This window comes from Lepisma saccharinum, chromosome 23 (assembly GCF_977018435.1).
Source record: "Lepisma saccharinum chromosome 23, izLepSacc3.1, whole genome shotgun sequence".
NCBI classification, from domain to species: Eukaryota; Metazoa; Arthropoda; class Insecta; order Zygentoma; family Lepismatidae; genus Lepisma; species Lepisma saccharinum.
Genome location: NC_139251.1, coordinates 17,296,837 through 17,324,162, shown reverse-complemented (window position 1 = coordinate 17,324,162; position 27,326 = coordinate 17,296,837). Strand labels below are relative to the sequence as shown.

At 39.2% G+C, this 27,326-nt stretch overlaps 1 protein-coding gene across 1 annotated transcript in view; it reads left to right on the top strand.

The window, feature by feature from the left end:
* LOC145977762 (discoidin domain-containing receptor 2-like) overlaps nucleotides 1-27,085 on the top strand; it is a 407,841-nt gene extending 380,756 nt beyond the window's left edge. The window contains exons 12-17 of the mRNA XM_083110031.1: nucleotides 2,306-2,428; nucleotides 4,688-4,797; nucleotides 17,735-17,935; nucleotides 20,990-21,082; nucleotides 22,077-22,218; nucleotides 23,250-27,085. Of these exons, the coding sequence (XP_082966157.1) occupies nucleotides 2,306-2,428; nucleotides 4,688-4,797; nucleotides 17,735-17,935; nucleotides 20,990-21,082; nucleotides 22,077-22,218; nucleotides 23,250-23,549 (969 nt within the window). The 3' untranslated portion in view covers nucleotides 23,550-27,085. The remainder of the gene's footprint in view (nucleotides 1-2,305; nucleotides 2,429-4,687; nucleotides 4,798-17,734; nucleotides 17,936-20,989; nucleotides 21,083-22,076; nucleotides 22,219-23,249) is intronic.
* The last annotated feature ends 241 nt before the right edge of the window (nucleotides 27,086-27,326 follow it).

The window sequence follows — 27,326 nt, the reverse complement described above, 5'->3', positions numbered from 1 at the left end:
ATAGATGGCAGTGAGTACCTTACGCGAATGTAACTGAGCGCCAGAACCGCGATTAAACCCCCCTGTCCTCCCTGTCTCTCTTCCAAAATGCAAATGGTACAGAAGGGTTACAAAAAAAATGGAAACATATTTTACACACTAAAATTAATTACAGCAGCCACTGGTATATTTGGAACAGGGAAAATGACGCAGAACTTTTTTCGCTTCATTAACAAAATGGCGGCAAGCTACCCCCTTTCTTAGCTCAACCATGCGGAGATGATGTTTATGGTAGACTTTCGCTTTAATGTTTTCCAGAAACACTCTCAACTTTGCATATAGAATAGTTTTCCTTTGAAAGAAACGATTTTATACCAAGTGGAAACTCATGTGGTTGTTTTTATTATATGTTTATGTTAATGAATTCTATTTTTTTCTTTATCGTATGCACACAAAAACTTCTTCTGAAATGTAGCTTTTGCATCAGGGTCATCCAAGTACGACCCGCGGGTCGCATCCGACCTTCCAAGATAGTAGTACTGACAAAACCTATAATTGTATTTTGAAGCATTATCTTTAGCAAAATGTTGTATCGCTCACGACAAACTGCTACAGTACGAAGTTGGCCCTGAATAAAGAAAAAAATAAGTTTGGACACCCTGCTTTACATTTTCGGATTATTTTCGTAAAGTCTCTACCTACCTATACGCATATAAAGAAAGCCCGTAAGCCTAGAAAATATATACTATATACAGGGTGTATCATAAGTAATAGTTCAAACTGACACAGTTGAAAGTGCACGATAATAGAATGAAAAAAGTCTCAGTAAACATGGGTCAGCAAACGACCCTCTTTCGAGATAATTGCGAATGTGTGGTTACAAGCCGCCACTGACTTCATTGTTTGTAAACGTCGTCCTAGTTGGTAAAATGCTAATAATACAGTAAGAAAAGTCATTGGAGATCTCATTGTTTTATTGAACATTCTACTTACTTTAACAAATGTTCGTATGTTACATGTTACAATTACTATACACTCGTACCTGTTAAAGGAGGTGTTCAAAGTGTCGTCTTTCCATCTGGATGCAATACTGTACCCGATTCCGTATTGAGTTTCGAATTCTTAATGGGAGGGGCATGAGATCTCCAAACAATGAAGTCAGTGGCGGCTTGTAACCACACATTCGCAATTATCACGAAAACTGCTCGTTTGCAGACCCATGTTTGCTGAGACTTTTTTGCTTCTATTATCGTGTACTTTCAACTGTGTCAGTTTGCGCTATTACTTATGATACACCCTGTATAGTTGTTGTTTTCAAATAACTTTAACCTGTTTCAGGAACCTTACACGACGAAGTCATAAGTGTTAATCTGAATCCTCGGAGGTGTTGTACAACTGAAAGTTGCAGAAGCAAACCGTATTTATAGTTCATCACAAACTGTTTTTCTTTCCTCTTTGTGATCTAAGTTTTCTTTCCCTTGCTTTCTCCACAATTTAATAACTTGTTGCACATTCATGATCGAAGATACGTTGTCACAAATTGCAAAGATTACTCTCTTCATTCAATCGATGTTGTAGGATGTCCTTTACCTTGCAGACTGATTTAATTCTGTTACAGCCGACCTCCGTGGTGAAGTGGTTAGCACCACGCCAAGGGCACTGGGTTCGAATGCCGGCCTGGACGTGTTGTTATTTGTGTCCCTATATCAATTTCATCATATCATCACTCATCTTCATCGTCGTGATAAGCCAAAAAGTGGCACAAGACGGTAAATACGGTAACAAAAGTAAAATAAATTCGCATTCATTCTGGAACCACACATCGCAGAAACAAAAATGTATGAATATGATGATGGAAACACCACCATTAGAATGTAATTGCACAGTAAGTGGAAGAAATAATTTTGGTCTCCAAATATTTTCACCTTATATTTTTACTTATACAGTAAAACCTCGATAATCGGACTAATGGGGGGAATAAGTTGACCGGTTTATCGAAAGTCCGAAATAACTGAAATAACCTAAAATAACAGTAGAAAGTGCATTAAAACTCCGTTTATAGCAACAAAACACTGGCTTACAGTACAGTAAGATGTAAAGCAATACTTGGATGTACATATTCTTAGCGGTTACGGAAAAATATGACGAATGCGATTGTTGACTTCTAGCTTCATTTAAAAACCTTGCATTCTGATTTTTTTTCCCCCGCCTGTCCGGATCAGGATTAACGAGGTTTTACTGTATTCGATTTTGATTCAGATCTCTGAAGATTTTACCCGGATTCTTAAAGGTCAAATTGTTGTAATTGTGATGTTTTCTTTTGCAGTCACCGAATCAACAGGAAGTGCTGAGCATCATGATGAAAAGACTGGAAGAGACCTCTGTACCCGAATTCCCCAGGCATCGGCTACGCATGTTGTCGAAACTCGGCGAAGGAACCTTCGGAACAGTAAGTTTGCTTTTCAAAATGCTACTGATCCACTCTCCAATCAAGCATATTTCATGCATTTCAGTAACGAGCTTAGAGAGATCATAATTTTGTTTTAAGTACATTTTATGCACAGATATGTTCATCGGGACGTAGGTACCTGAAGACTGGAATCCAAAGAGAATGATATCTACTGTATTGATAATTCAGAACTCATCGGGAAGCGAGGGCGTTGTTCCTATTGTTTATTTCGAATCAAAAGTAAAAAGCTCCTTGGCTGAAATTCAAGACACGGTTGAGTAGAGAAAAGCCTAGAATACAATTTATTTTAAGTAGACCTATTAACCATTACAGCTGTACAAACCTTAAAATATCAGTGAACATTTATATATCTCCTTCTTCTTTTTGCTTTCTTCCTGTTTCGGCACGAGTCCGCAACTATAACCTTTTTACTTTCTTCTCATTCTTTCCAATTTAACTATTATTATTAGAGTTGACGAGCTGTATCTTTGCGGTGGCCTTGGCTACTCCGCGCAGAGTGAGAGAGAGATACGTTTATGTAGTTGCCACCTAATCGCCCTTCGGGTGGTCGACAGAAAGGACAGAACTCAAGGATAATGACGCGCAGCCGGTAGCTCCTCCTCCTTGCTACTGCGCAGCCGGGCTTGGGAAGCGTTCACCCGCAAAGATACAGCTCGTCAACTCTAATTTATTAAATAAATTGTTCTTAATAGTTTTGGTAAACCTCATTTCAATCTCCTCGCTCAACTTCTTTGCCCTCCTTTCCTCATCTCTTTCCCCTCCTCTCGTACTCTCTATTCTAGATTCATTTACTCCCTCAATATACAGGGTGTACAAAAAGTCCCTTTATCCCTCCCCTCTTTGAATTGTAGACAAACCTGCAAAATGTTATTTTAACAGGATGCCTATGATGAGAGGATGGTATACCATTAAATCAGACCAATGTCCACCATTTACTCCAGAGGATCTGTGTGCACACCGCCATTTTCATGGCACAGTATTATTCGCCTCCAGGTGCGATGTTAAATCCCCCGTCAGATGTCAGATCTGGATTTCAGGTGGCCATTTTAAGAGAATACCTCAATAATGTGTTCAGAGACAAACGGATTTGACGAGGATCGCCAAATTTACCAGCACCTCTAAAATGGCCACCCCAAAGTCCAAATCTGACATCTTGTGATAATGCGCTGTGGGGGCACATCAAACAGAAAGTCGCCCATATAATCGTTATCAGACAACTGGGGAACTTCAAGAAGCTGTTCGCAGTGCGTTTGCTTCCCTCACGCCAGCCATGTTAAGGAGGATTTCACATCGCACCTGGAGGCGAATAATACTGTGCCATGAAAATGGCGGTGTGCACACAGAGTTAATGGTGGTCATTGGTCTGATTTAATGGTATACCATCGTCTCATCATACGCATGCTGTTAAAATAACATTTTGCAGGTTTGTCTATAATTCAGAGGGGGGGGGGAGTAATGGGACTTTTGGTACACCCTGTATACTCTTGTCTTGCCTTCCATATTTCTTTGCACTGAATTTAATCTATTCTTTGCCGCATATAGTCAAACGCCCTAGATACTGAAACTTTGCACAAATTTGGCTTAGTTAATTTGCCCTCAATGTATCAAGCTCTGACGAATTTGCTTAAAAATATTGTGAATGTAGTGCAAAAATCTCATCTTTCTATTTCCCTTGCGTTTATAACTTTACCTTCCCGGTTCTACATGAAGATTAAAAAAAGGCCAGATGATAGCAAATCCAGTGTACCAATGAACGCAGTTCCCTGAGGTTGCATTGGCTTACATAACCACATCGATTGCAGTTCTTATTTGCCAACAGATATTACCAAGTGAAGAATATAAATAAAACACTTCCAATATACTCCGTTGATTTTTCACTAGAAATAAAAAGGAACACAGTACTGCAGTAGGCAACATAATTTAATTAAACCAGTCAAAATAACAGAAATTGCATTTTGTAGCATATAGCTGTCCACGTCCATTATTCATTAATTTCCTCTACCGACGATTTTCTCTCTTTTTTCATTTACAATAAAGAGACCAACTGCAGGAGTATATTTTGTTTTTGCTCAGTATTGGTATGTAGGAAAATCTCATACAGTCAACTAGCGTAAAACATCATTTGGAAGTTGTGTATTTGCATCGTAAAGTTTAAATGGTATCACTACAATGATGTATGATTAATTTATTGTGCTGTATTTCCCATTGAATTGGCAATGACCTCCTGTTCTCTCCTAGGTATACGTAGCAGAAGCAGACGGAGTACCTGAATATGGAGCGGCTGCCTCCTTGGGGAAGAGACTGGTGGTTGCCAAGTTCTTGCTTCACAACGCATCTGAAAAAGAAAAGTAAGTACTTGTTCTTCGTATCACTTTCATTATTTTGCAAAATGCTCCTCTGTTTCTTTGATGAACTCTCAGAATCCTCCCCTGATCCTTGGATGAACTCTCAGAATTTTCCCCTTATCCTTGGACGAACTCTCAGAATCCTCCCGTGATTCTTGGATGAACTCGCATAATTCTCTCCTGATCCTTGGATGAACTCTCAAAATTCTCTCCTGATCCTTGGATGAACACTCAAAATTCTCTCCTGATTCTTGGATGAACTCTAAAAATTCTCCCCTGATAATTGGATGAACTCTCAGAATCCTCCCCATAGACCTTGGACGAACTCTCAGAATCCTCTCGTGATCCTTGGATGAACTCGCATAATTCTCTCCTGATCCTTGGATGAACTTTCAGAATCCTCCGCTGATCCTTGGATGAACTCTCAGAATCCTCCGCTGATCCTTGGATGAACTCTAAAAATTCTCCCCTGATCATTGGATGAACTCTCAGAATCCTCCCCATATCCTTGGATGAACTCTCAGAATCCTCCCCTTATCCTTGGACGAACTCTCAGAATCCTCCCCTTATCCTTGGACGAACTCTCAGAATCCTCCCCTTATCCTTGGACGAACTCTCATAATCCTCTTGTGATCCTTGGATGAACTCTAAAAATTCTCCCCTGATCATTGGATGAAATCTTAGAATTCTCCCCTGATCTTTAAATGAAATCTCATAATTCTCCCCTGATGTTTAAATGAACTCCCAGAATCTTCTCCTGATCTTTGGAAACTTCTCCTCTGTTCCTGGGATGAATTCGCCAAATTCCCACTTATTCTTTGGGCGAACTTGGTGAATTCTCCCTCGTTCATCGGTTTTACTTGAAGAATAATCTTGTATTCCTCAGATGAACATGCAGAATTTTAGGATCATTTCAACCGATCTCTATCTCGTGCTTGGAGTTATTCAGTTCTACCCTGTCGTTTGAATTCATTCACAGCAGTATCAATTTCTCACATTACTACATAATCACGTAAAATGAATCTGCATCTTAATCTCAACACTAATGTATTTCTGTCACAGACCAACTATAGATGTCGCATATGTAAGTGAGCTGACTGAGTGAGCAGTTTATGCGCCATTAAAAGAAATCATGGCTCCAAAGTTTGCTATTAATTTCATTGTATCTCGTACCCTTGTAAGAAATAAGTATGCAAGTAATAATTTATTGGCTTGACTATTTTGATTAATAAACTATATGCATACACACCATGACGACTGGTCTACGTGATTTATTTTTAGGTATGCCCGTGTTTTAAAAAGGTATGTGGAATTTAACAAAGAAATTGTTTCCATAATAGAGGATTATTATTTCAAATTGTAGTAACATGAGATAAATGTGGTAACCAAAAATTGCTTAAGTAGATTTATTGGGGTCGTAACCGCCCCCCTTCGCTGCACGCCACGCAATTCAAAGAACGAAACACTCAACGTGGAACCATTTAATATCGTTAGTGTACACATTAATAGAAGCACGCACAGAATGCGTTCCAGTGAAAAATCTCAACCAGTCCTCATTTCGCATCTGTCTGCGACGCACGCATTGAAAAATAGCCGAATAAACCAACCCTGGATCCGTCGTTGCTCATTTGTTTCCAGTAGGCATTCCTGGAACACTGTTTCATACATAATCGTGTGGGAGTTTAAAATTAGCTGCAAAAATGTAATAAAAAAACTGGAGTGGCTGGAGAAGTGGAGGTGGGGGGGATGTGTAACGTTTCTCTTTTGCCCTGCCTGCATGTGTGTGTGTCACAAGGAGATATGCTGAGAGTGGCTGTAGAAAGGGAACTCCGAGAACATATGTCGCAGCTCCAGAGGCGGTGTCAAGGCAGCCAGTGTGTGTTAACTTTAATTTCCGCGATAAAATCGGGGGCAGTCATTTAACGGGGGAGCCTTATCTGAAACGAGAAATCAAGGCAGTTGCTCTCTGGCTCCCGGTTTTTGCCTCCAACACGAGTAGCCAGAGATGCTGAAAGGGTAGGGGTGGCTTTTTCCCTGCCGAGGAAAGAGGGAGGGTTGAATTGAGATCACTATAAGGGTTGCGGGGGAAAGGCTGGAGTTTTCAAAGGACCTGTAATGGTGAGGGTTGCGCGTGAACTCTCTGCTGACCTCTGCTCCAATCAGGTTTGCTTCTGAAACAAATTTCTCTGTGCTGTGATCTTTAAAATGCTCACCTCGTTACTCTCGTGGGGAACTAGGTGAAAATATTGACGTAGTTGCACCGCGTTCTTTCGCGAATGAAGTGAGGTTCTGTGAGCGGGGAAGAGTGTAGGATTTCCAACAATTGACTGGGCAAATTACTGTTGCCATTTTACAAAGCCAATGGTCCTAAATTCCACTCTGAGCAAAAGCATTACCCATTTCATGAACGTAGTGGCGATTACCTTACCTTGCATTACATAGGAGATGTCCTATGTAGAAATTTCAGAAAAAAAATTGCAGGCTGAACTAGAACTCGGTGCATCTCCTGAGGTTTCAAATCGTAAGGTACAATACAGATCTACTGGTGAGAAACTAGCCACCGTTGACGTCATCAGTGTTTCAAATGGAACAGATCCCGTTGCCGTAGCACTGACTGAGGCAGTTGTTCCACACAGGTAAAACAGCGGCAGCGAAAATTCAACCAGAGCTGACTCGGTTCCTCAGTTAATAGAACAATGGCACCGTATGCCAGAGACTCGGGTTCGAGTCCTGGTCGACCGTACATTTTTGCTGGGATTTATACATAAAAATGAACTTTGAGTTGAACGGCGGAGTGTCACTATTCATCTTAGCGACCCCGAAAACTATGGATTCCACACTAATATCGGTCGTTTTCGATTATTTTTACATATCACCCCTTCCCATCCAACCCCTAGGGGGAGCCAGGGCTGTATTGAAGTTGAACGGCATTGGGAGTGTCACTATTCATCTTAGCGACCCCAAAAACTATAGATTCCACACTAATATCGGTCGTTTTCGATTATTTTTACATGTCACCCCTTCCCACCCTACCCCTAGGGGGAGCCAGGGATGTATTGAAGTTGAACGGCATTGGGAGTGTCCCTATTCATTTCAGCGACCCCGAAAACTATGGATTCCCCACTAATATCGTACGTTTTACATGTCACCCACTTCCCATCCCACCCCTTAGGGGTGCCAGGGGTGTCTTGGAGTTGAACGCATTGGGAGTGTCACTATTCATCTTAGCGACCCCGAAAACTATGGATTCCACACTAATATCGGTCGTTTTCGATTATTTTTACATGTCCCACTCCCACCCCTAGGCGTGCCAGGGGCGTCTTACCCGCACAGTATTTCTGTCCAGATTGTAAGTCATATGTGTACCAAGTTTGGTCATCGTGAATGTCACCAATTAGCTTAGAGACTCCGAGAACTATGGATTCGACACTAATCTAGGTCATTTTTTACATTTTATTTTTCACCTCCTCTCACCCCCATCCCGATAGGTGATGAACTTGGCGTTGAAGGGCATTATGAGTGTCACTATTCATCTTAGCGACCCCGAAAACTATTGATTCCACACTAATATCGGCCGTTTTCAATTTTGTTTACGTCATCCCCTTCCCACCTCACCCCCAGGGGTGTCTTACCCCCACAGTATTTATTTTTAGATTGTAAGTGATATGTGTACCAAGTTTGGTTGAAATCTCTCCAGGCGTTTATAATCCATTTTTATATATATAGACAGTATCAGAATTATTTCCAAGAAAAAATAGAAATTATATCAACTACAGAGCTATTTTCTAAATCAATGTCTGAATATGTCAGAGTAAAATTTTGCTGCCATAGTATCGAAAGGAAATACAATTACGATGGAAGAAAGTGTCGAGAACAGTCTAGTTCTCAGTTTAGCGACATTTTCCCCCGTTTTTCTTATCTAAGTGTTCTATCCATGTACATTAATCGCTACGATGAGGATGAAATATATATGACGTCAGATATCAGAACCTCGAATTCGTAATAAAAGTCCTGAATTCTGCATACAAATCTTCACTGGTCCGATCCAATATCTGGATCTTCATTTAGCTGCACGGTCATTGCATAGCAACTACCTATTTTCATGTAGCGCGTGGTCATTGTACCGATTCCTCTATTCCAATGCTCATTTCTTAATCACGTTAGCAACGTTATCGATTGTGCCTATCATTTCAAACACTACTGTGAGAGAGTTTCGTTTTCTGTAACCTCCGATTAACTTTGTATGCTAATCAAGAACAATTGTTACTACCAACGGCGTATGCTGAGTACCAGACCTGAACTATCTCTCTATAGCACATGGTCCTAGGCTATTGAAGAAGCGGAAAGGCTAGGCTCGCGTAAACCGCCGGTATAAGTGGTTAGACACACACTTTTCTCGTTCATGGCGTCTTTAAGGAAGCCACGTTGCTATCCCCACGAAAGGCAGGTTGCAAACTTCAAAGAATTCAGGTTGCCAACTTTTAAGAATTCAGGTTACCAACTTTTAAGAATTCAGGTTGCCAACTTTTAAGAATTCAGGTTGCCAACTTTTAAGAATTCAGGTTACCAACTTTTAAGAATTCAGGTTGCCAACTTTTAAGAATTCAGGTTGCCAACTTTTAAGAATTCAGGTTGCCAACTTTTAAGAATTCAGGTTGCCAACTTATAAGAATCCAGGTTGCCAACTGCAGAATCGTCATCATCTTCTTGAAATTAGGTTTATTCACAGTTTCTAATCAATTTTTCTTCTATATTTTACTCCCTAGACTAATTTTCATTTGTCGTGTGGTCGTAAAATACACAATACAAAAACATATCTTTGTCATTAGTCCACATTTGTACCCGATTGTAATGAATTGAATGTAAAACTGGCATATTCATTATTCCACAAGTACATGTTGTACTGTAACTTAATGGTGAACAACGACAAAATGCTTTTTGAGAGATGCCTCTTGCTACAGAGCAGAGAGGGCGAACCTCTTAAGAGAGAGAAGAGCTTTCCCGCTTATGGAATCTGTATGCATGAGCCATCTCCTCAATGGCAGCAAGTGCTTATAGATTCGCGAGGCGCTGGCTGCTCCCAAGATTTCGCCCGGGAGGCAATGGAGGGACTTATTATATGCACGCTCACGTATTACCTGTCGCATAAATTTCAGTTCGCTGATAATTACCGCCGTTTCACAATGGTGACGCGAAATCCGCTACTTCGGATCCGGAAGATCCGGAGGAAGGGGAAGAAGAAAAATAGAATACAAAGGAGGATGGGGGGCTCAGGTGCGCGGGTTCCGAATGGAGACGCTCGTTTAACGACCCTTTACGGGAGACAACGCAGGAAGAATGATGGTCGCTTTTCGAAGACGAGTAAATCTTAGACTTGGGACGGCCGAAGCCTTGAGGGGGAGGCTTTATTAAAAATATATATTACGGAGAAAGAATTACTGTCTCGGAGCCGCTAGGAGGAAGGGGAAAAAAATGATTTTGCTCCGCGACGATTTTCTTCGGCAGGACAACTCCCCTCCTCACACGATGAGTTATGGCCGTTGTAACGCGGCAGCAAGGATCTGATAACGGATGAATCCGTTATTCCTCCCGCCGAACGAACGTGTTGGGTAAACTTAATTTCCGAAACGGGTAAAATAATAGGTGCTAATGAGCTGCGTCCATATCTTCTCCTGGAAAACCAATTAACGAAACTTGTCTCCGCGGCTGTGGGCCTGCGTGTGTCCAGCCTGGAACGATAAATCTGCTGGAGAGTCCAGTCGGCCTCCAGGTTCATTTACGGTTGCGGAGTATGCATTGAATGCGGTAAAGCCTTCTTCCTACTGGTGCAATGTGAGCCAATAACAAAGTTTGTTTCATGTCCATTCTGTTCGTTTAGGCTAAAGGGAACTGGACTTAAAACATTAGATTTCGGGCCCCACATTGGGCGCAAAAATCTTGACACGTTCCCTTAACCAAAGAACATTATTTAAATCAAACAGCAACAAAAAAAAAAAAGGTTTTAAAGAAGGATCTGCACTATATAAATATGGTCGAACCCGGAATTCCATAATTACAAGACAATATCATAAGCATAAGACCAGTCAGTAGCGAAGCGTAGTCTTACGAAGGAGGCAAGCAATGTTTCAGTACAACAAAACATGTAGTACAACGACATGCCGAGGGGAAAGATTCAAGGTTTATAGCCTCATTTACCCAGTCGCTGGATTTGTCAAAATATCGTAATAAAGTGACTGTACTAAAAATAAACCATATGATCCGCAAACGTCACATTTACTTTTTAAAAAAAATCCAGGTAACGTTATTCATATGATATTAAACGTTTTGCATATGCGAACTTTCCGCATACGACTAAAGGGAGACGGAATTTCTTACTTACTTATTAGTACCTTCATTTGTTCATTATTATTTAATATGGTCAAACGGTGACCAAACCGATTTAGATAAAAAAAATGGGAATCATTTGTTTATTTTACGCTGCATGATGTAATTTAGTATTTTTGGGCACCCTAAAAACCGCATTGGAGTAACTAAAACACTAAATAAAAAGTTAAACACAAACAATAAAAAATTCATTTCAAAGCAAAGAAACACATGCATAGACGATGTACTCACCACAATAAATTTCAAACTCTTGGTCCATTGGATGCCACCCTTAGTGACGATATTCATACTCCATTCTTCTTGTGGTATAAATTGCTTTGGAAATGTCGCACAAAGCCCCTTGGGCTAACTTGTTTCAAGTCCGGTAAATGCGGTGTTGGTCGACCCCCTTCCACGATTTTCATTTTAACACTTATCTCTCTCGAGCTAAACGAAGCAATTTTCAATGGCTCAATAATACACCCGCACTTCACATCAACCGTTCCTAAATACGCGTTCATTCCGATAAATTCACAGCACAAAACACGAAGCAACAAACACTCACACTATCCCACGCGCTTTCCACAACTGCAAATGCAAGCATCCACACAAGATCACTTTGAAAATCTCTGAAACAACAGAAAGTGATACCAACCTATTTCCTTAATTTTATCCGTCACAAAGGAAAGATATATCAGTTTGGAGATAAAAATTACGCGGAGGAATCAGAATCATTTCAGCAGAACGAGTATGTACATTAATATTTAAGTAATAAAGTGTCATTCAATGGCGTGCCCGGGGCGAAGGGGGGGTGGATGGTAGACATAACCCCCTTTTGGCCCAGTATATCTAAGAAAAAACGTCAAAGGAAGGAAAAGATGACAAAATGGGGACCGTAAAAAGACCCTGGGAACACCACTTGCGTCATAATAATAGAACTTAAAACATATTCGGGCCTCCCCGATGGCGCAGTGGTAGTGTCGTCGCCTTGTAATCAAGGGGTTCCGGGTTCGATACCCGGTGGAGGCACAAGTGTTTCAGATCCCATTTTACACTGTAGGTCCAGTCCCGATTAGCCTTACTGTGCATAAAGTGGACTTAAAACAACAAATAAATCAATCAATCAATCATTAAAACATATTCTTGTGCTCATAATATGCAGAATGTATACGATTTACTTCTATGCCATGTACAAATATCAGTAGATAGTTCTTTCTCAGATAGCTTTATTTTCACCCCAACTTTTATTCAAAAGCAGTCAATTTATTGATTGTAAAATTTGTGAAAGAGCTCACTTGAATTACTGCGTCAATAATTTGGCAGTTGCAAACACTGGTAGCGGTCAACACTTCTGGCGTAATTTGAGCTGGACCGACCAGGAAGCAGGGTGCAGGACCAAGGTCCGTCCAATCTTACCTCCCTCCCTGAGAAAACTCTTCACGGGGGTGCAGAAATTCCACTGCCCCAACTCCCAATGTCAACTTTTTTTTAAGCGTTTTACATTTCGCGAAATCTAAAATAATTTGTAATATAATATGATATATATGGAATTTAGAACAGTGATAATAACTTCTTTTAGTTATTTTATGACTAACAATTATTATTATATTTGCGATCTTGTTTACGCGTTCATGAAGACAAATATTCGTTACTAGTTTTTGCTGGCAACGTACCCATAGATGAATCCTTCTGCTTTCGGTTGAACTCGGCTATTTTCGGGAATCACGCAAGCTCGGAAAGCACAGCTTTTTGTAGAAGCTTTGTGGACGGGTTCCACCAGAATTTCACGCTTCGCCATGTGACTCCTTCGGAGGCCTTATTTTCCCGCAGAACGGCTGCAAGCATTGAGACTGGTGCTTGCTACAGAGCTGCTGGGGGAGTTTGCGGCCGCATTTTTTTGCGAAATCGAGTGCGATGGAAACTAAATACGGTTAGAACATTAAGTACATTAAATGATATTCGAATTATGCAAGCAGTGCTTGCATTGCTTGTACTATATCTTCGCCTCTGAGACCAGTAGTATGGCCAGTATTTTCCAAAGGGAGGGGTTACGTACACTTTTTCTGGTAGTCATCCCACATTTTGCTAGTTTTTCTTACATTTGACGTTCTTTTTTCTAGAAATACTGTGTTAAAGCGGGCGTTATGACACCCACCAACCTCCCCCTCCCCCTTTGGGCACGCCACTGCGACCATGTCTAAGGCGGAATACAGAGATGAACTGCACATTGCAACATGTCTTAGTGGTACGCTTCCACACATTCACGACCTCGGCCATTTGTAGAGGTGGTGATCAGCACCAGGCTCCGGCCGCTTTATTAGAGACTGGGGGAACCCTGGAAATCGAACCCACGTTTCCTACATGGCAGTCAGGAGATATGAACATAAGGTGAACTTGAAAAAAAAAACTAACAAACAATACATACGACACTGTACTTTCAGTTAGCAATTCTTCGCTTTGTAGTGTAGTGGCTAGCGCTATTGTCTTGTGAAGGAGCAGTTCCTGGTTCGGTTCTCGGTGGACGCACATTGCACAATGTTTCGGAGTTGTCTTCGAACTGTAGGTCCAGTGTCGATTAGCTTATCTAAGCAAAAGGAAGGCGTAAAAAGCAAGCTCTGTTGTAAAAAGCAAGCTCTGTTGGTATAGAGCGCCTACCCGATGGCGCAGTGGTAGCATCGTCGCCTTGTAATCAAGAGGTCCCGGTAGAGGCACATGGTGGTTCGGATCCCACTTTAAACTGTAAGTCCAGTCCCGATTAGCCTTACTGTGCATAAAGTGGACTTAAAAACACCAACTCAATCAATCTGTTGCTATTGCTTTTGCCTGGTCTTACGTCGGGCGGCCTTCATGCTGGGAAGGGAAGTGGGGAGCGGGGAATACGCAGCAGACCAACCAGACAACAGCGGTGGCGCCGAGAGTTACGACGTTGCGTGAGGAGGTGCTGCGTGCACCTCGTTCTACAGGCTGCTGTTTTTCTCATCGCGCTGGATTGGCCGCCCGCCGTAAGACCAGACGAGAGCTATAGGAAGGTTTGACTTTCTGTAACCGGAGTTCTAGACAAGACCGAGGATGACACAAATCGTGTTTAACTCGAAATGAGACTCCCACAACTACAAATAGAAAATAAGAATGAGATGTCGAAGTATTCATCTCTAGATAAATGAAACCCAGCACAAAATGATTTTATTCACGAAGTCATCGTTCCAGACCTCCATACGTCATTTTGTTAACCACTGTTAGTGAAAAAACCTTCGATGCTGAGTAGGCTACAAAAAATGTTGAATGATCTTCAAATCATTTTTTTTTTTACTGATGTACATTTAAGCTAATCTTCGAGCAAGAAAATTTTGTGATTGATATTGAAAATTTGAGCATAAATCATTTCCTTAATGGACGTATCCATAAACCTGAATTTTATGAGTAGAAAATGCTACTATATGCTAAAAATCGCTGAAGAAAATAAAGATCAATTTCCAGAAAGCAGTAAAAACTGATTCATCACCGAGGAATGCTAAGTTTTGCATATATAGCCACAATAAAATCTCGATCAAAGGGTTGTAAAAACCTACAAGGAAGGGAAAATCCTTTGCTCGTATAGATTGCGGGAATTCAGGAACATTGCCCTTACCAACAGAAGATGGCAGTCGAAATAATTCCAAGTTGGTTCCAAACTTCGCCTTGTGATCTTTAGTTCTCTTCTTTTCTTGAATATAATTTTCTTTCTCAACATTTTTCATTCTTGACCCCTTTGTAGTTTTATTCCATTCCGGTTCTGAGTTGTTCAATTGCGTGCGCTTTGCATGCTGGTCTCACCATAAAGTAATCAGCCAAGTGTTTATAATTTTCGTCATGGAATGTCACCAGGATAATTTCAAAACGTTCTTTTTTGATTCACGCACAGAGAAACTTCCGTCAGCGCGTTAGCGTTAGCTAACTTCCGTTAGCGCGGTTCAGGAGATTGTGTTTATTTTTCCATGCATTTCTTGGACTAAAATTGGTAAACGCTGTAAGTGCCACAATAATTCAAACACCGTTTTCCACGTTAAACTGTGAAATGTGGCTTGTAGCTAAGTAGTTCAAAGGGCGTGTAAAGATGTCACTAGTGTGCACGTTCTTACGAACTGATGTGCTGAACGATGCGATTTCCCAACACTTTCGCTTTTGGCACTTACAACGTTCACCACTTTTAGTCCTCTCTTCATATTATCATACCTGATCATCGTTATGATTGAACTAGAAAGGGAAGCATTGTAAAAACGCCAGTACTCACATACGAAAAGCGAAAAAGATATTTGAACAAGCTAAAAGATTGATTTATTACCTAACAGCAATACTCTAATTATATACTCCTGACCTCCCCCCTGTTTATTGGTTACTTGTTTGTGAGGAAGTAATTGGCATTTATAGTTTCGTAAATAACGAAACCGATAGAAGTAATGGTCTATTGAAATGTTGTTAATTTTATCTGCTTTTACCAATATTTGTGTATGAAAAGAGAATTAGAGAAGAAAATAACAGATCCCTTTTTCCAGTATATATTCGTTCTAGTAGAAATAAATGGAAACGAATATGTAGAGGAAGATAAATAAACAGGATTAATAAAGAGTATTGACGTAACGTTTTTCTTACCTTCCTTATTTTATTTCTGTCCAATATATTTTCTAAATATTACCAATACATTGTTAATATTGTAATTAATGTTCTATTGTTATTGATATTTTTACGAGTACATGTTTAAAAACGGGTTTATGCGAAATTCTGCATATACTTCTCCTTTCCCTTTGCCTTAGTTCTTCTTTACATTAATAATTTCTTATTACCTGTGTACGCCCTTCATACCTCCATGTGTGTACGTGCTGCCACCTTTGGAGATAACAACAAATATTAGGGTGGTAAACCAGAATGTGGCTTAACCTTGGCCGCCAAATAAATAATATTATTACATTTGTTTGGCATGGGCAATTGTAAGGAGAGCTTTCTCGGTAGAGTAGTGGTAACGTTGTTCTGCGTTTGATACCCGTTGGAGTCCGATAGTGGTTCGTATCACACTTTAAAATGTAGATGGAGTTCCGATTAGTCTGCCTGAGTATTAAGTGGACAAAAACTCAAACAGCTAGAAGTTGAAGTTGCATTTCTATCAAGATACTTGACTAAGTGCAACTTCTTCTTTAATCATTTATTTAAATAAATTCCTTGCTCTCTCTGTACCTTTTATGTGCCAAATTTTCTTTCTGAAAATGGCCAAATACCCAAATAATATATCCTACCTTTCTGTTCCATTATAATTATACAGGATAGCGTGAGTGAGAAAAACTTACCAGGGCACATTTATTTTGTAATGTAAGCATGCATTTACGTCGACGGGGATTCGAAACTTTCCGGTGAGGATTCTGAGAGTTCAGGCAAGGATCAGGTGAGGATTCTGAGAGTTCATGCAAGGATCAGGTGAGGATTCTGAGAGTTCATGCAAGGGTCAGGTGAGGATTCTGAGAGTTCATGCAAGGGTCAGGTGAGGATTCTGAGAGTTCATGCAAGGGTCAGGTGAGGATTCTGAGAGTTCATGCAAGGGTCAGGTGAGGATTCTGAGAGTTCATGCAAGGATCAGGTGAGGATTCTGAGAGTTCATGCAAGGATCAGGTGAGGATTCTGAGAGTTCATGCAAGGATCAGGCGAGGATTCTGAGAGTTCATCCAAGGATCAGGTGAGGATTCTGAGAGTTCATCCAAGGATCAGGTGAGGATTCTGAGAGTTCATGCAAGGGTCAGGTGAGGATTCTGAGAGTTCATGCAAGGGTCAGGTAAGAATTCTGAGAGTTCATCCAAGGATCGTTCATTTAAAGTTACAAAAAAAACATAGAGCATCTGGAAAGTGGTATTCCAACAGGGTACTAAAAGTAGAAAATGCATTAGATCAAAAAATTGAGTGTAAAATGCAATGCCCAGGCCAGTACGACTTCATACATTTTCATATCCTGCCACTTAACCCAAAGAATAAATTATTATAATTTTCACAATTCAAATGTGAGATGTCAATTAACATAAACTTTGGCTAAATCTTCCCTATAATTTTATGGCTTTTTTCTCAACGTAGGGTGTGAAAGTTACGTATTAACAACATCGAGTAGAAAAGCCTTCCCAATTATGTAATAATAATAATAACAATAAATTTCAGAATAAAATTAATTTATTTTTATTGGTGTATAATAGTTATTATTATATAGTAATCATAACTTTAATAATAATAATAATTATTATTATCATTTCTATTATTCAAGTTGTGTCAATGGCCTGCTCCCCTTACAAAAATTTCCAGCTACCCCCACGAGCATTAGGTTATATGTTTAAGGTTAAAGATGGTGCGAAACCAACATGGCGGCCAATAAAAATACATAGTTTATTTCTTAGTTTGTATACAGTGACTGAAATATATCAAAAAAGGTCTTCGCTCTCTTATATTTACCATAATTTATCCGAAATCGCTTTAAGATATGTTGAGAATTTCCAACCAAAGATAGAATCAAATCGCTGTAGCCTGAATGTGCAGTGTGCATGTGCTAATACTCATAAATCTCTTTCAGGTTGGATTTCCACAGCGAGGTGCGTATACTGGCGACGCTGGAAGACCCAAATATAGCCCGAGTGCTGGGAATGTGCAGCCAAGAGGAGCCGCTATGTCTTATCATGGAGTATCTGGACCATGGAGATCTCAATCAGTTCCTTAAGTCCCACGTGCCTGCGGAGGGATGCAAGAAGATGAACTTTGGGGTGAAGACCCTGAGGTAAGTTCAGATTGCATGTACGAGGTGTGGTCAAAAAGGGTATGACCGGGAATAAAGTTTATAGAAGGTTGGCAACACTGAACAGCGACGGAATATACGGCTACGGATGTACGGTGAATCCCCAAAACAGATCTGTTGCATGCACGAGGTGTGGTCGAAAAGTATGGTCGGGAATAGACCGAAGGTTGGCAACACTGTGCAGTGACTGGATGAATGTATAGTGTGGTCTTAGTGATGTAAGAGAACGGCCATGTTGCTCGTGAATCCCCGAAATAGATACGTTGCATGCAGAAGCTGTGGTCCAAAAAAGTATGGCCAGGAAAAAAGTTTACCGAAAGTTGGCAACCTTTTCGGAGCTTTCAGACCGATGCGACAAGCGAAACGCCATTGAGAAAACAGCCTAGTTCGAGCGACACGCAAGAAACAAGCAACACATTTCGCTGGCGTGCCGCTGCGGTTCGAAAAGTTGCATTCAATACTGAAGATTCGTGTGCAAGCGACGCGCGTCGCTTCAGTCTGAAAGCTCCTTCCAACAAGACGATGGAAGGTAAAATGGATTAAAGTAGAACCACAGTTTTTGATTCGATTTTTGTTATTTAGCGTCGCTTTTCTGTCACTTTTGGCTATTGGCGACGATGAGGAGGAATGATGAAAATGAAGAAGACTCACAAAGAACACCCTGGCCAGGCCGGGATTCGAACACGGAACCCCTGGCGTCTTAGCGCGCTGTGAAAACCACTCCGTTAGAACCACAGAGAAACATACTTTATCCATGGTTTCAAGGGTCTCTCCTAAGGCACAGTGGTAGCGTCGTCGCCTTGAACTCAAGGGGTCCCGGGTTCGATATCCGATGAAGTCGCACAGTGGTTCCGATTCCACTTTAAACTGTAGGTCCAGTTCCGATTAGCCTTACCGTGCAAGAAACTTAAACACCAAGTCATTGAGCAATGAACCAACTCCATGGTTTCAAATCAGTTGTTTGAGTGGATTCTACTAACCTCTTCAATACGAAGACCCTCCGTAGGTTTGGCTAGGTTTTCTGCAGGTCTTCTTTATACGGTGGCTGACTAATCGGGACTGGGCCTACAGATCGGGACCCCACAGGAAGTCGAATCCGGCATCCTTGTTGACAAGACAAGACTGGTGCTATCCACTGTATGAAAGCCTAATGCGTATAAGTTGAAAGGACCAGAGACACAGAATGAGTGTTGTGTTTCACAAAGCCACGCGCTCTCCATTTTCCTTTTTCCAATTCGACAACACGTCTGGAGAAGAAGTAGAAACAGAGTCCATATCACGGAAGCCCAAATCCAATTTTAACCGAGGGATGAAGAAGAGGAAAAACACGCCATCCCCGCGTACCTACTTCTTTCCCACACCCTCGCACTTTTATGTAAACCCGTCATTACCATGGTAATCCAATAATAATGAAAAGCACATGCGCTGCCTGTTTCGGCAAACGAGGTGCAAAAACTTTTCACGGTTGCCTTGCACCGAGTTCCCCGACGAAGAGTGACATGCAGACAGTGTGTTTCTTTCCCTGCCTCGGATGAATATATCTCCGCGCACAAAAAATATAGAAAAAAGCATCCTCTACTGTATGAAACAATTGTCTCGAATATGCGTGATGGTGGTCCAAATCAACGTGACGTGAATTATTCATGAGTTCCAAGGGAAGTGGGGAGAAACACTAGTGTTGGCTTTCATAAAATCCATATAGCAGCCACTTAAATTCGCAGTGGGCTCTCATGTTAATTATGACACGAATGCAATGCGAAATATGAATCTTTTGCTTTGTACCCTGCGTTTGGAATGCGCGTGATATGAATTCCTCCCTGTACCCTGCCGGGGGCAGGTGTTTTGGTCCTAGACGCAGGATGTGCCCAAAAAGAGACGGAAGGAATTCGAGGGCTGCATTTCAAATGTGGTACCTGGAGGGTTTTTTCTGTTCCCCAGCCACTCCAACAAAGCTAATCAGCTTTCACCGGTCTGAATTCCCTCAACTGTATGAATGAACCTGTGCTACGTGTTCCTATGTGAAGTTGTACAATCGCAACACTATGAAAATGTTAAAAACCAAACTATTTTAGTCTTGAATGTGAAGGTCTAATACAGCCATGCAATCCTAATATTATTACTGAATTTATTCACTATGAAACACCGCAATACCCTTGGTGAGCATTGGTGCTTGTACATTACAAGTTAGAACATGTTGAGAGCGTGGGGATAAGGGCTGACCCTTTCCAAAGACCGTTAAATGTCAACCTACTATACACGTAGCACACCCTGGACTGCATTTTTCAGACTAGCGAGGCCCTGGCGTCTGGACTCACAGCCAAGCCAGTATAATCTTGTGTGTGTGTTGTGTTTGTCATTGTCCCATTCACAGAAAAGCGAAATGAAATGAACAAAATTAATCAATGTTGACAGCGCACGTCATACATTCGTAAATGATGTCTCAAGTTATATTAGCATATCAGATATTCAATATAACGTAATATACAAACCATGCACGAGTTTAAATATATTCGCAAAAAAACACAAGTTTGGAGTTACGTTCTTATTCTCCAGGACAACAGAAAAATGCAAAATACAGTGTACAAGATTATAAAAAGTATACAACGTAAGTTTGCCACATACAATTATATGTTTCTTCAAATTATGTTATTGCATGTAGGGAATTACCCAACATTAGTATTTTAATGTTACTTGTAAATGTCGTGGATATCTCAATATTTTAATAATAATTTCGTAACAAGTTTTATAATTGGATGCCCGTGTAAAATAACTTGAAATAAATAGAACGGTTTGCACTCTCTACTACTTACCGAGACTATGCTATCGAATGTTTTGATCAAATGATTGTAATTGTTGTTGAAAACTATAAATGAAATGTACATAATAAGAATATTTGTAAACTGCAAGTCAAAGCTAAGTTTAATTCTAAAAACTTGCATATATATTTTTCGAGTTTTCGTGCATGATTAGGTTGTTAGCTTTTGCATTAACCATTATTAACTATTACTTATATTTACCTTTCTTCTCTTCTTGCAGTTTCAGTTGTCTGCTGTACATGGGTACGCAAATCGCATCTGGAATGAGGTACTTGGAGTCGCTGAATTTTGTACATCGAGATCTTGCAACGAGGTAAGATTACCTAAAACCGTTTAGTTGTACAATTAGTTTCTTTATAACATTTACTTTGGCGTGTAGCATGTAAATATAATTCTAATTGAACATGTCAGCAAATTTTCACGTAATTCTGTGTGATATGAATATGAGGTGTTCATTTCGTAGAAAAATTCAAATATAATTAAAGATGATTACGTGGACTGTAGAATTCAGTATTCACAAATAGTGTTTTCTGAAATATGAACATCAACAATAGTTCAACTGAAATGTACAAAAATAAAGAGTAAAACTTGGAAAGATAATAATTAATTGATATTCATTACTCGGTTAATTTTAGTCTGTAATAGTTCATTCAATATATTATTAATGATCCGATCAATTTTTAAACAAAGAAATAATTTATGCTACCAGTCTCACAAAATTTCACAATATGAGCTAAAATAACTAAAAAACATGTACTTCAATTTCGTTGTTCTCCGCTTTATACATTGAAATCAACCTATTGAGTACAGTTATATTATTGTGTCATGGAATGAGATTACCAGAGGTAAAGTTACTCCGTAGCATGGACCAGTAAAGTACTTTGTACACTATACATAGACTGGAGCCGGCCTCCAATGCAGAGTGATTTGCACATCCCGGGTTCGAATCCCGGCCTGGGCAAGGATGTTTGTGAGTGTCCATTCATCAATTTCATCGTATCATCACTCATCTCCATCTTCGCAAATTATCCAAAAGTGGCACAAAGAGCCAAGTAAAATAAAGCAAATCAATCAACATAGAGTGGATACACATTGCTTTAAGAATTGCGTTCACTTACTGTAAGTTTAACGCTTGGACAACATTTCCGAGTTTCTATATTATTAACTAAATGTCCAGAGAGACATCCTAAAACAATTGAAACTATATAAAATTTAGAATTGGCTATATTTATGAAAACGAAATGCAATTTACAGTAAGACTCGGTAGCAATTGTGGTGTGGTTAATAATTATTTTATATCTCTACAGGAACTGTCTTATTGGAAAAGCTTACCAAATAAAGATCTCCGATTTTGGCTCTGTGAATGACATGTATGCTAACGACTACTATCAGATGGACGGAAAAGCTCCGCTGCCTGTGCGTTGGATGGCCTGGGAGTCAGTATTCTTGGTAAGTTCAAATCATTCCTTTTCAAACACTAGAATGCAATGCGTGCTATCACACTGATATTACTGTACAGTACAATGTATAATATTAATCATTTCTGTTTGTCCAAATCCTGGACTTAATCAACCAGGCAACATTTATTTCATTCATAGCTACACATTTATCACTCCAACAGCTTAATTATTATGATCTTGCAAATGTTGCCCAGTTTTCCCATATCTATACCTTCTTGATATAAAGAGGTCAGTATATTTTGTGCGGTTCATTAATATTTAGCCTTCTAAATATCCCAATTTTCTTAATTTAGAGTTAGGGACAAATTTTCACAACTGTACAATACTACACGAACTTTTTTTTAAAGCCTCGTACACGGAGTTTCTTTCAGATTTCTTTATAATATCTGTATCTATTATAATAATATAAAATCAACATATTCTAGTTCTCGTTAATTTCCAACATACAGTATTTGAACTTAGTTAACATTTTAATTCTACATAAATTGCTGCTTATTTCGTAATCCAAATAAAATTGAAAATTAATGATAATAAAAACTACTGCTTGTTAATATTATGCTGCCTTGGTTACCACTATATTTTATTTAAAAAATTAGAAAGTATCCTTTTTGGGAGTAATGATAATCCATTACTTTTTTCAATTCCTTTTCTTGTTATTTTCTCTAACACAGTAATCATCGTTTATGCTTTCAATATTTCCAATTTTTATAAAGTTACGGTACTATAATATACATAGAGGCCAACATAGAAATGCCAATAGGAATAATTTCAAATAACAGATGCTGTGATCATTGAATTGTGTGGACTTAAGTCCACTTTTTGCACAGATAGGCTATCCGGGACTGGACCTACAGTTTAAAGTGGGATCTGAACCACTTTGCATTTGGAGCTTGTTTCTACTAGTTTATCTTTTCTTTTCATATAATGCTAAATATGGACATTGCCCAGGTTAATGTTTAAAATATTTCGTAGTTAAAAAATGCTTCTGTAGGCTTCCAATTATTTTTTATTATTTTTCAGAGCAAATACACAACCAAAAGCGACGTGTGGTCATTTGCCGTTACTCTGTGGGAAATCCTTCACTTCGCACGACGATGGCCATACGAGGAACTGGATGACTTCCAGGTGATCGAGAACCTCAGCCACCTCCACAAGAATGACGACAACTTCATCTTCCTCCAGCGTCCCCCTGCATCGTGCTCCAAAGACATTTATGATCTCCTCTCTGAGTGCTGGAAGAGGAACGACGTGGAGAGGCCCAGTTTTAGGGAGATCCACCTCTTCTTGCAACGGAAAAATCTCGGTTATGCCCCTACGTAGTGGAAAATGCGTTGCCTACAAGAAACAGGTGTCTCACTGGAATTTGGTCAATATTTGTATTGTCTAATTATAAGAAATTAACGTTTTGCAATATGAGTCAAGACTGCAATAGACTGTGAATGCTCATACATATATGTACGACTGGTCTGTGGATTTTCACTGGTCCTACTCTTGTCTTGTCGGTGGTTATTTGTAGTGATAATTTCCACTAGCTACTTCATAGGGAGATGACGTGTCTCCTAGGAATAGGTACAGGCAAGCAAGACTATTTGTTGCTAACTTATTATCAAGCACACTAAGATTTAATTTGAACCTTACTAACCTTTTCCCTACACTGTAAAAGTATTTAATAATGATATTATTCAATAGGAAATATATGGTTAACTATTAACCCTATCTTACCCGCGCCGTACGAGAAACTTACTTACGTGAGGGTCATAGGGCCACAATTTCTTTTATCACTAAAATTCAAGAACCATATTGTTATTGAATCACTGCTTCCATTGTTGATTATATATGTGCTGTTATTTATTAATTATAATAATTACAAAAATGACCATCACTAATAAAATTAATAACCAATAATTGCAAAAGTGCCTCAGACATATTTAACCATTTGCTAAAACTCACAAAACAATACTATTTTTTTATTAATGTTCTTTTGTTCATAGAGTGACAGTTTTTTATTAATTGTAATAATTATAACAATTATCATCATTACTCTAGGGAACAATGTAATTTATATTCATTTTTTTATAAAAATTATAACAGTTGAAAAATAGAAGAAAATAGAGGAGGTGGGCGTGACAGTCCTCCCTTTGGGTAAGCTAGGGTTAAATCTGATTTGGGCAACTCGCTCACACTTATGAAGGTCACAGAGCGCTTCGTGCGGTGCAAACTTTATTCCTGCAAACTGAACCTCGAGGCCAGTAAGCAGCAGGGCAGGAGGGGCGGTGGAGGGCACACTCCTTTCAAGGAACCACATGTTTATTCTGCCATACTGTACTTTTGCTCACGGATTATATGACGAGAAGTTTCCCACTGCACTAACGCGACCGACGAAGCCTCATATCTGGCCCTCTTAGAACGCTACAGCATCGATGCTCGCTCTGCAGTCCGCACCTGCATACAAGGAGCACTCCTTCACAAATACAACGGATTAACAAGGCCTTTCCTAAACAGTCATTCTAAGGAAAGTAAATATATTGTGTAAAGAACATCTACAGCAACTCTGGATATTTATTTTACTGTTAAATACTTTCTCAACCAATACTGTACGAGATAGCTGGCTCGTTAGAATTCACAATGAACAAAACCTGCACTATCATGGAGCCTAAATGCAAAACTAGATAGTATTAATTATATTACCTGTACTAATGAAGCCTGGAAAGCGACTTCAAATATTGCAAATGCTCATGTAAAAACTTGGCATTGAATATCCACAGACTAGTCGAACCCTTGCGCGAATGCAATCTTGGGCAGGGCCGGATTAAGACGAAATTGGGCCTGATGCTTGAAATCTTCGGTAAACAGTAAACACAACGACGTTATAGTTACGTCACAGCGCAAAGAATAATAGTAACTGTATAATAAGTAACGCTATGTCTAAGCGTCCGAAATTGGGGCTCCAAATTTCATTCTAAGTTTTTTTTCAGGTTAATATAGCAAAAGAAAACTGTTCAGCTTTCGAAAAAGTCTCGTCTGTTTTCATCTGGGCCTAATGCTGCAGCATCAATAAGCACCCACCTTAATTCGGCCCTGATCCTTGGGTACTTGTTGACCAAGGCATGTCTGTTGAGGACAATAATTGTTCAAATCAGGGACTCTCAAGAATGATGGTAAACTTCCTCCCATTACAATACAACTGTAGATCTTAACTTAAATGGAAGTTAATTATTGATTCCACACAGAGGAACAAGTATGGAAACTGTTTTAATTCTGTAACCATACTGAAACGACTAAAGAGTCACTGAATCATGTTCATAAGCTGTACATGTGCTATGTAGGAATTGTGAAAATTGGTGTTGAGGATTGTTGGAAAAAGACTTACAATTGCTTACAAGTCATTCTCATTCTTGACATCTAGTGAAAGAATATTGAAACTTTAGTGCTGAATTGGTCACACAGTATCCTTCATATGAGTATCTCCACGCACATAAAATAAAATTGTTGTTCAGTTTTATTTTAGGCGGTGTCTTAAAATATATTTGTTACCTTTTATAACACACAAATGTGTAGGAGTGACCAAAATATGTAGTATTAATTAAGAAACAAAGATGTGGATGGATATCTATGTAGCTAAAAAAAAGTAAAAGTTTTGTACATAGCGACGTTGGCCTTATTAAAGAAACGTAAACTATTTTTCAGATGTTTGCAAGTGAAAGCTACAATATCAATTAAGATCTTAAGTTTTTGTAATTTTATAATTTAATTTATTGCTCTCTGGGTACTCAGGTTGCTAAAACCTAGTTAGAAAATACTTTAAATGAGTGAGGTAACTCTGAAAGAAAACATCGATTTGTATGTTTGTTATTTAAGCAAAATGATGTCGAAGTGGCTTCTTTTTGAATCAAGTGTTTACAGCAAGATTTAATATTGTGTACCACTTTGTAAAATTAGTGAAAATTTTCATTACCATTCCATTTATAAATTCACCTGTGCACTGCACGATATGTATCATTCAAATAAGTATAAGTTTAAAGAAAGGTATAATAAATACTAAATACAGAAAGTTCTACTTTTAAGAACAAATATCGAACTCTCTGTAGCCATGTGATATGCAGTTGAGTGTATGTTTCGTATATATATACAAAGAATAGCATAGCATGTGAGTAAATGTGTATTATATTGTGTACAGAAAAAGAGAACTATTCGTTTAACATAAGAAGGGTCAGTGATTTATAACTTAAAACTAGTCAATGAAGATACATATGTTTAACGAACTTCACTGCCAGTCTCGAATGAGGTGGGGAAGCAAGACAGTGTGTGGAACATTTAACTTGCACTAATGTATGTGAGGAGAAAAAAAAAACATTGTGAATATTTGCTTCTTGGCACTCAGTGTTAGTGTATTTAATAAGTGAAGACTTACCCTGACGTTACAAGAGCTAACAGTTACTGTAACCAATTTGGTTAAAGTGAAGTGAGAAAAATAGATTTTTCTTTTCCGTTTGTTCTGTGAGGAACAAAAATAAAGTCTCATTTCATTGAGCCCATTCAGGCCCGGACTACAGTGTTGTGATCAACAAAAGTACAGAGTTTAAAAATAATAGCAAGTTGGCTTTTAGAAACTGTTTTCGTCTTAGCTTGCACGTGATTTTTCTTTTGTTGAATTAAAGTGTTAGAAATTGATCTATCATTTTCATACGACTTTAATAAATCAAGAATCACCACACCTTTCGTACATAATTTCATAGCAAATCAGGGTTTTAAGAAGCATCAGTGGCACAATCATCCGTTACATATCAAATTTTTTATAAACTTTAAATTGTGTCTGAGTTTTGAAATGTATGTACATAGAGATGAGCAAATAAATGTGTTGCTTTTTTATATAGAGAGTGAGTTTTGTTATTGCTACTGGGCCATTCCATGCCAAACATTTGCCACCACTCCATCTGAATTTGACCAAAATTGCACAGTTTGTTCTTTCACAACCCCTGAGCATGCATGTATTATTTTGACGAAAATACCAAACCGTTTCCGAGTTAGGACACCTTGAAAATTTCTGTTTCTTTCCTTTCTTTTCAGAAATGGATGTTTTCGGGGGGGAATAACATG